The 10,199-nt window shown below is 43.8% G+C and overlaps 1 protein-coding gene across 1 annotated transcript in view; it reads left to right on the plus strand.

Annotated features, from left to right (window-relative positions):
• Positions 1 to 6,828, plus strand: part of kcnh4b (potassium voltage-gated channel, subfamily H (eag-related), member 4b) — a 64,458-nt gene extending 57,630 nt beyond the window's left edge. The window contains exons 15-16 of the mRNA XM_046369211.1: positions 1,101 to 1,177; positions 2,615 to 6,828. Of these exons, the coding sequence (XP_046225167.1) occupies positions 1,101 to 1,177; positions 2,615 to 3,751 (1,214 nt within the window). The 3' untranslated portion in view covers positions 3,752 to 6,828. The remainder of the gene's footprint in view (positions 1 to 1,100; positions 1,178 to 2,614) is intronic.
• Positions 6,829 to 10,199: the final 3,371 nt, after the last annotated feature.

A 10,199-nucleotide genomic window follows, 5' to 3' on the forward strand; every position in this document is an offset into this window, starting at 1 on the left:
AGGGCTTGTAAGGCCTGTTGTAATGCAAGTCCTCACCAGACATCACCGGCAACAATATCACCTATGGGCACAAAACCACCGCCGCTGGACCAGACAGGACAGGCAAAAAGTGCTCTTCACTGACGAGTCACGTTTTTGTCTCACCTGGGGGTATGGTCGGATTCACGTTTATCCCCGAAGGAATGAGCGTTACACCGAGGCCTGTACTCTGAAGCGGGATCGATTTGGAAGTGGCGGGTCCGTCATGGTCTGGGGCGGTGTGTCACAGCATCATCGGACTGAGCTTGTTGTCATTGCAGAGTTTATATATTAAACCACCTGGACACATCAAAGATACAGCCGTTCTTCTGAACTGAGCTGTAGGAATGCAACTGCTTAGTTATGCTAGCATTGGTGGTTTTAAAACAGCTAGACTTCAATGCCTGTGATGGTAGAAAACTAAGGATGGATCAACAACATTGTACTCACTCCACAATAATGACCTAAATGAAAAGAAGAATACAAATATACAGAATAAAAATATCCCAAAACGTGCATTTGTATGCAACAAGGCACAATATGCTTGAGGAAAACCTCCTTCAGTCTGCTTTACACCAGAGACTGGGAGAGGATGAATACACCTTTCAGCAGGACAATGACCTACAACACAAGGCCAAATCTACACTGGAGTTGCTTACCAAGAAGACAGTGAATGTTCCTGAGTGGCCAAGTTACAGTTGTCTTAAAGGTCCCGAACAGTCATTCTGATTCCCATGTAAAATAGCCTTTTGAGTTACTAAAGCTAACCATGAACTAGCTAACACCAGACACAGATGAAGACCTAGCTAGCCATGAACTAGCTAACACCAGACACAGATGAAGACCTAGCTAGCCATGAACTAGCTAACACCAGACAAAGATGCAAGGGGAAACATACATGTATCAATGCCATAGATGAAGTGTAAACTTTTAATTATATTCGCTAGCACACTCCGGTATTGTAAATCAATCAATCACACACAGCCACTCAACATATCAATTACACCAAACAACAAATGAAGCCTATTCCTTGTTTTATGAGCCCAAGAGGTATTTGTCTTCTTCTGTTTCTTCCTCCACAGATACGAGGCAGGTGAACGCTACTTTGCTTCTGGAGTCGGAAGAGGTTAGACAGAGCATCAGTCAGCTCAACCAGAAGGTACACTACATTACAGTAGAGTAAGCCTCAGTGCAGCCTAACTGCTGAGTGAGAAAGAGAACACTAGTCCTATATTTATTTCTGAGACTACTCCTATGTTTCTTGCTGAGACTACTACTACTTTCTTTCTGAGACTACTTCTATGTTTCTTGCTGAAACATGCAATTAGTGAAAATATCTATAGCATTAGGAATGAGCATATTTGCACATTCAACGCCACATCTTGGATTATATGTGAACAACTTGGTGATACTACAAAGAACGACCGAAAGTACAAATCATAGCTTGAACGGTTAACCTTCTTGTGATTTAATAATAATAATAATAATAATAAATGCCATTTAGCAGACGCTTTTATCCAAAGCGACTTACAGTCATGTGTGCATACATTCTACGTATGGGTGGTCCCGGGAATCGAACCCACTACCCTGGCGTTACAAGCGCCATGCTCTACCAACTGAGCTACAGAAGGATTAACATACGTATACGTGTTACCTAGGCTCATAAATTCTCTCGGAAGAAAATGTATTAACCCTTAATAAATGCATATAAATGCATATCGGCATCCACCACAATCTCTGGATTTCGATTCTATTCCAATTCTATTGTATTTTATTATATTCCTATTCTATCCAAATTCTATTCAACTCAAATTGACTTTATTCTATTACATTCTATGCAATTTCCACCTTTATGTAGCACAATGTGTTCTTGCAATCCCTAATGTGGATGCAAATGTGTGGCAGGTGGTGCTGGAGTATACAGATGGTTCTAGGTAGGCCTTGTCTGAAGTGGGTATTAATTAATCAGCAGGGTGCTTCTGCATTGCAGAGAAAAAACCTGCAAGTGCTGACTCGACAATACCAAAAATACCTGATGATGACAACCCAACCCGCCCTAACATTCTCCTCGGATTCCTTCTACCCCCCCCCCCCCTCCTCCCCCCATGTGCCCTTCCACTTTCCCCCCTTTTTGAATCGTTACAGTCTCTCTGTCTTGGGAGTTTTTTTGGATGCATGTGTAAACAGGTCATTTCTTAGTCACAGAGAACAGTAGCTAGTCCGTGTTGGATAGGCGTACTTTGTGAAAGCTTCAGAGAGAGCAAGAGTCACTCTGTGAGGGCTGGAAACGAGTTGCAAAGATATGCTTGAGAGAACAAACGTCGCTGCCGTTTGGGTCGGGCTATTTTGTAAGTGGCTCCTGTGCCATGTTCATTTCAGACATATGCAAAGTATATATATATATTTACATATTGAGATATTCAGACTTGAGATCCTCGCACTAAACTATGACTTTCGCCTGAATCATTTAGTGACGTCAGTGGGAGACTTGCATGAATATTCGCCTTCAAGGTGCAGATCAAAAGGTCTGAATACATTCATATGTTGCCGCTTTCCCCTCCCCAATCTAACCCGAGTATATGTTCTCTCTTCCTAGATGGGCAACTTGAACAACGAAGTGTCTCAGCTGACCAAGGACCTCCATCACATGATGCACCTTCTCCAGGCCCAGGTGGCTATGCACCACTACACAGCCTCCCTGTCCTCCTCCTATCCCTACGCCGTCCAAATGGTCTCCAACCCCAACCCCACCGCCAGCACTGGCACAGCCTACAACCTGGCCCCCAGCAGCCTGCACCTCCATCAGGACCCTGGGAGCATGGAGGGGGGACACACGGACACACTCCACCCTTGCTGGGGCTACAGTGAGGCTCCAGGGGGGAGCTGCCAGGCTAGGGCCACAGGCGGTGGACAGCCAGAGGGCCACTACCAGACCCAACCTCAGTCTTCCAGCCCAGGGCCCCCTAGCTTCTACCATGTGACAGACTCGTCGGCCGTGCCAGGACCCTGCCGGGGATCTGGTAGAACCTCACCCAATCCCTGGACTGGCCCTTCCTTGCTTAGCATTAGCCCAACCTTACAGAGTGGTGGTAGCCCAGGCACGGCTACCACTGCTGGGCATGAGGACTTTGGCGAGAGTCGCCCTGGCCTTGACACTAGCCCAGTTAGCATCAGCCAGTCCCAACCCAGCTTGTGTCTGCAGCCGCCTAGCAGCGGTTTGTACAGCTGCCTGCTGTCTAGTGCTCCCACGTCTACTCACAGCCTCGTGGATGCCTACCCCAGTACCTACCCGCACATCTACCTAGCCTCAGAACCCCTTTTACACCCTGCAATGCCTACCCTGGGGGAACCTGCTGCAGTCCTGGGGATTGACGGGGTTCCAAGCCATGACTTCCCCCAGCAATACACATCCACCTCCAGCCTCCTTGACGAGGACCTGCACAGTCTGTCTGTCCACTCCAGCCCTGGAACTGCCCCCTCTTTCCCCAGGCCATCGTCCGTCTGTTCCCAGGACTCAGAGTCTCCTCCTAGGCAGGACAACTGCGCTCCTCCCCACATCCCCTTGGGAGACTCGGCAGCGGTGGGACACACCAGTCTGGAGTGCCTGCTGGGGAATGGGGGCTCCACAGAGAGCAGGGACAGCGAGAGCCCCGGGACCAGGTCGAGGAGATCCAGCCTGGAAGCTCAGACTCAGTGCACAGAGCAGTCCTGGTGCCTGGACCTGACGGACTAGTGCCCTTTCCACACAAGAGTGAATACAATATCTGGGCCAGCACACTAGGGTCTGCGCTGGCACGATAGTGTGAAAAGGTTACGCTTGGCCCTACAATTTGGCCCCAACAACTCAACCCCAACTACCATCACGGGGGAACTAAAAACTGGACAGGGAACTGAATCTTTACAAAGACAAGAAATGTGGGCATGATACAGAGCATTATAGGGACTGTGGTGCATTGTGCAACATTATGGACGTGCACTTTTGAGTGTTCTTAACGTGTGGCGTGTTTTCCCCCCATTTTCTGGGGAGGGGGGTGGGGGGGGGGTCACTTGTTAGTCCGCGTTCAAGCGACTTACAGCTTTTACTATGCAAACGCATGTCATTTTGTGCGTTGTCTTGGATTTGATCAAGTGTGTCCTTTTTTTTTAGACGTAGCTCATTTTTGAGGAGTTTCTCTCTTTCGATTGAAAGATCAACCTGAACATGTGTATTATTGAAGTTGAAATCCCGTTCGAGGTTAGAAGTGATTGTGACCTAGGTAGAGGTTCTTGACTGTAACACCTCGATCAAATGTTAGCGCGCGGAACAGGGGTCATTGTTACGTTCCTACACAAGTCCTCTAAAAGGGGAATTAAATCAAATACAAACCATGGTTATATTATTAATATATAAAATGTTTAATTCAGTTCAATGAAACAACATTACACTTGGTTGAAATGGCTACCTTTACAAAAGTAATCAAAGAATGCAACCAAAACGTATTAAGGTCTCAAGAACATAGGTTCAAAATCCAGAAAGCAGTTACTGTTTTCTAATTGATGAATAGTCGTTATTTAAAAAACGCTTTCAATTTTTTCAGATTAACAAGGTTGGAGGCTGCTTACCATAGAGATACTATGGCTGTGTTTACACAGCCACAAAAACCCAAATCTGATTTTCATTCTATATCTGATCTTTTTTGTCTACACTCAAGTTTTACATGTGACCCATATCAGATTTGCCCATTCACATATATATGTATAACGCTCATGTCTCCGTCACAACAATGGGAGTCGTTGTCCCAAAGGCGGGAAGGCAGGCGACAAACCTTAGGTCCAAAATAAGCCCATAGAAACGCTTTGGGCTTATTTTGGATAGATTTTTGGCAAGAGTGAAACCTCTCATTTTACCTCCTCTCTGCTCACACTGATGTAGCCTCTGAAGTAGCACACATATGCAATTCTCATTTCCTGTCACTGTTCCTTTAAATATTAGGGTGGTTGTCATGGTCAAGGCAAATCATGGTAAAAAAGTAAAATTTCAAAGCAAAGAAATCTGATCTGAGCGTCCAGACAGAGGTCACATATGGAGGATCGGGTTTGTATCAGGATTCAGCTCCACATATGGAGATGGTATAATTTGGAAGTCAACAGATCTGATTCCATGTGGTCTTTTGCTGTTTACACGTTAGGGAAGAAGATCAGATAGGTATCAGATATGCAAATAATTGGCAAAAGATCTGAATTGGGCTGCTTCTGTAAACGCAGCATAAAGGTGTCCAATTATGAACATCATGAATACATCTCTATACTACACATAGGGGCATTTGCTTGTTTAACCAAAAGATGACTATTTACACATTAATTTGTCAAGCAGTACTACAAGCAGTAAGCTAATGATAGAGTGCGTCCAAAATGGCACCCTATTCCCTATATAGTGCAAAACTTTGGACCAGGGCCCATAGGGGTCTGGTCGAAAGTAGTACACTATACAGGGAATAAGGTGCCTTTTTGGGACAGAGCCATACACACCTGTGAATTAGTGGGTTCCCGTAAGATATTCAGTCGAGATGAAGCCAATCGATATTGCGTAACCACAAAACATGAATTTACCTTAACCTGTTCCCCCACAGCTGGTTATTGAGCACAAGACGAGTTTCATAAGAATTTCGAAAAGATAAAATGTCGACCTTCGAGTCAGCCATAGAGTATATCATTTGAATGATTTGTTCTGAATAGAGCTGTGTCACTGCACTCCGAACCAGACTAGAGCTCACCTGGAAAGAGGGGTCTAACAACTTCTGCACTCACACAGAGATAACTCCTCCAAGTAAGAATACATGTTGAAGTATACATTTAGGCTTCCTCACAGAGGAATTGGCTGTTATGACCTGTTACCTCATTGCATGCTGAAGTGGTTTAATCTTTTTCCTAAGGAAAAGGTATCGACAATATGTTAACATTCTATTCGAGATACTGTAGATTGTATAGACACATACTGTACTTGCATGACAGGTCGAGGCCGACTGATTCACACGCACGGTTGGATGTTTTGACTTACTATTACATACTGGGCATATACGTTTTCAGATAAAAGAATATATCTATTAATTGTTTTTGGTTGACGTGGTGTTTTTTTCTCCCAAGTTCAGGCATGTTTATGTTGGAAGATAAATCGTTTTGTGTATTTTCAACCTCAATCAATTCATTATTCGCAACCAAATAACATCTTGAGATAATTTAAAAAGGAGTTAAAAAAAGAAAATCCTAACACCTATTAAGGGCTAGATTCAATAAGTATCATGGAAGATCTGCATTATAGCACAATTGAAATTGAAAGGGCATTTCTTATTGAGCCAACATATGCAGTGTTTACCATGAATTTGCGAACGCATAAACATTGCCTTTAAATATCAATTGAGCTAGTGCGGATCTTCCTCTATAAGGATAGGCTTAAGTGTACAATTTAACACCCTTATACAAAGCACACATACAGTATAGTAGGAATATTCAAATAAAGCTGCAAAAAACATTGTACCCCCATTTTGAAAGTTAATACTACTCATTCCGAGCTAGGAAAAGTTCCCTGAGGAAATATACTTAATATATTCTATAACTTCCAAACTATTTATGCCCGAGGGAGAAAAAAACAATCTCACGTCAATATTCAGAGTATACCATAATTTTGTTTGAGATTTCTCCTTGACTGACATAATAAAATATGCTGACAAATCCTACTGTGTATTTTACTCAACTTTCTCTAAACTAGGGCTGTCAAACTTAACTCCCAAGAGAGAGCGCATGTTCCCTTAATCCATGAGAAACAATATTTCATAATCCATCTGTTTGTCATAGTGGCAGGCTCATGCCTTTCTGTCAGAGCAGGCTGGTTGAGGAAGAAATGCCATCCTCATTTCTCCCTACACCAACCGCCACTGCTTTCTGAATAGCACGACAGCATGAGTGACACACCAGGGAGGGGCTGTCACCGAAGAATGCCACTAAATATCCAGTAATTAACAGCTTACAAAGTTTCAGTCGTTCTAGTGACTACATTACCACAAATAAAGCTTAGGAATTACCCAGAGTTACCCGCTCTCGTCAGGTTGGCCAGCTCTCATCAGGTCACAGTAAGTGACGTTCAGCTTAAGATCACTGTGGAGCTCAGTTTGGCCATTCACACATGCAAACACACCCGACCTGGGCTCATATACATGCTTTATTTAACTCTTTGTGTGTTAAATACTTCTTTTCTCTGTATTTGAGTATTTTCCTAATCATTTTGCCGAATCAACGACTTCTACTCAAAGTCGGAACTACTTTGCTTTATTATTATGAACTCAGTCGGTGTCTCAACTGTAGAATAGTATATTACACAACGTGACATTTCTAAATCCTCTTGTGTAGGTCAGTCACTGACAGACACTCAATGTCAGCTATTTTTCTTTTCAGATTGCTAGGTAAATTGGGGCTCTATTCAATTTGTAAAGCTGAAGCGCTACAGATTTCGCAATAGAAATGTAAAGCATGTGCCCAACAGTCCTGACCACCAGGGGGCCCCCCATTGATTTTGTAATTCGCCCAGATATCATATGAACATATGTTGTAGAATTGCAGGAAATTAGCTTTGAAACTGCAACATTTGCACAATACTTTGATTAACCTTGTGCATCTTTATTTAACCTCCCTGATTGAACTTTGTTACTTATTATCAAGGACAGATCAGCAGCATCCATGTTTCTCTTATGTATTTTGAATCAGAAATGACTTCACATGGATTCAATTTTCTCGGTGCACTCTATAAACAACTTGATCCCTCGAGGCTGCCGCCTGCCTGCCTACGTACCTTCGTTCCCCCGCGCAGCATCTGCCATTGTGTCAGTGCGGCACGAGAACCTGCCGCCTAAATGACCCGTCACTTTTTTCACCTGCCGAGTCACTTGGCTGCCTTCCGCTCATACTGTACGCTTGTCGCTGTCACCCCGACCTGCTTTTGGGATCTAATGTCTTTACCGCAGATCGTGTTCCCCCCCAGGTGGGCACTGCCCCCCCTGGCATCTGCCACTTTGCCCCTATTAGTTTTGGTAGGTGGTGATGGTGAGGGCTGTGGCAGGTGGTACTGGGTTGTGTGCCCATAACTCTCAACACAACAGCCCTGGGAGGGTGAAAAGGTTCAGCTGAAGGATGGCTTATAGTCTGGCTGTACGGTGCAGTCTTGTTATTAGATACCTGTACCTGCTTGACTTTCACTAACTTTAAATTGCCCGATCAATACTAATGGCTTGTTAATGAAAGTGCTTTTTTATGGGTCCCTTGGCATGCAGAGGAAGCAGTCAGGGACAGCATCTCTTGAAAGGTCTGCCAGGTGGCTCAACCTAAAACCAGGGTTATGTTCACCTAGGCACGAAATGGAAGAAAGCAGAACGGAACCGAGAGGTACCATCTGAGCTGTAAGAAAGGCTGGTTCTCATTTTCCTTTGCAAAACGTTTCGCTACGATGCACCCTATGAACACGAACCAGTGAATACGGTTCTCTTATATTACTTATACTGAGCAAAAATATAACACGCAAGAATTTCTAAGATTTTACTGAGTTATAGTTCATAGATGGAAATTAGTCAATATAAATAAATCCATTCGGCCCTAATTTACAGATTTCAAATGACTGGGCAATGGGTGGGCCTGGCTCCCAAGTGGATGGGCCTGTTGGAGTCAGTTTATGGTAGAGAAATTAACATGAAATAATCTGGCAACAGCTCTGGTGGACATACCTATAGTCAGCATGCCAATTGCAGGCTCCCTCAAAGTTTGAGACTTCTGTGGCATTGTGCTGTGTGACATTAACTGCACATTTTGGAGTGGCCTTTTATCGTCCCCAGTACAAGGTGCACCTGGGTAATGATCATGCTGTTTAATCAGCTTCTTGATATGCCACACCTGTCAGATGGATGAATTCTCTTGGCAAAGGGGAACTGCTTGCTAACAGGGATGAAAACGAATTTGTGCACAACATTTGAGAGAAATACGCTTTTTGTGCGTTTGGAACATTTCTGGGATCTTTTATTTCCAGGTCATGAAACATGGGACCAACACTTTACATGTTGCATTTATATTTTTGTTCAGCATACACTAAAAAGTAACATGTTTGAGATTGTAATATTGTAGCAACATTAGGAACGTCCTTACCGTGTCGTGTTGGCAGGAGCAGAACATGGTCACTGATAGGCCAATAACTGTGGCAGACAGACAGACACGTATCTGGCAGCGGGAAAATACAAGGTTGTCCTGGAGAATACCCTCGGTGCAAAAAAACTAGGGGGATAGCTAAAAAAAAAAAAGTGAACCGTGGAGGGAAGGAGAAAAAGGACGAGTGATTCGGAAAAAGCCCAAATGGCTCATATGTAATAAATTGGTGAAGTCCCTAAGACAGTACCTAATTCAGTTTGTCAGGCCCTCAAAATATCTAGTTGTCGTCACAAATAAAGCCAGTGAGTTTTTAGGCCCCAAATATCAAGATACCGTAACAATTAAAGCCAGGGAGTCTTTCCTTACCAACAGACAAGGAAAAACCTCAAGTCAGGGCAAGTGAAGGGAAAAACTCCCTTACCTGGTAGAAATGCAGAGGCTCAAAAGGGATGTGTGTCTATTGAGCCTGGTGAGAGGTGAGATTTGGATGTTCCTTCTTGTTCGTTATCGTGTAGCTCCCCCCTCTGGAGTGGGAAAACGTAGACGTTGAGTGTGCATCCAAGGCAGCAATCGGACTATGTAGTGTTTGCGGTCAGCAGAGCACACATCCTATCCATTTCACTGAATGTTTCACCTTTTTCCTCTGAACTCAGTTATGTTTTGTGGTACTACGATTGATCCGAGGCGTGTGCAAATGTGTATGGCACATTGAAGTTGAATATGGGGGTAATTCCCATTTAAAACAACTGTTAATTCTGCAGCTGTGCAATCAATATGTGCAGGGTCATGTAAGTGTCAGGCACGTAACGGAAAACAAAAGTGTTTCACTAGACGAGTGACAAGTTCTTCCTCGTTTCAATCATTTTGTTTTTTTATTTGGGTGTGTGGTGTTTAAATAACACGACCCATACTTTCTGTGCCCATTCATTACTGGATAGTATATCGACACATTGGGTCATTGTGAGACATTTTTTAGAGAAAGGGCATTGGCAAAATTAGAGCCTGTGTCCTTCTGGTCC

The sequence above is a fragment of the Oncorhynchus gorbuscha genome, linkage group LG11 (assembly GCF_021184085.1).
Source record: "Oncorhynchus gorbuscha isolate QuinsamMale2020 ecotype Even-year linkage group LG11, OgorEven_v1.0, whole genome shotgun sequence".
NCBI lineage: Eukaryota > Metazoa > Chordata > Actinopteri > Salmoniformes > Salmonidae > Oncorhynchus > Oncorhynchus gorbuscha.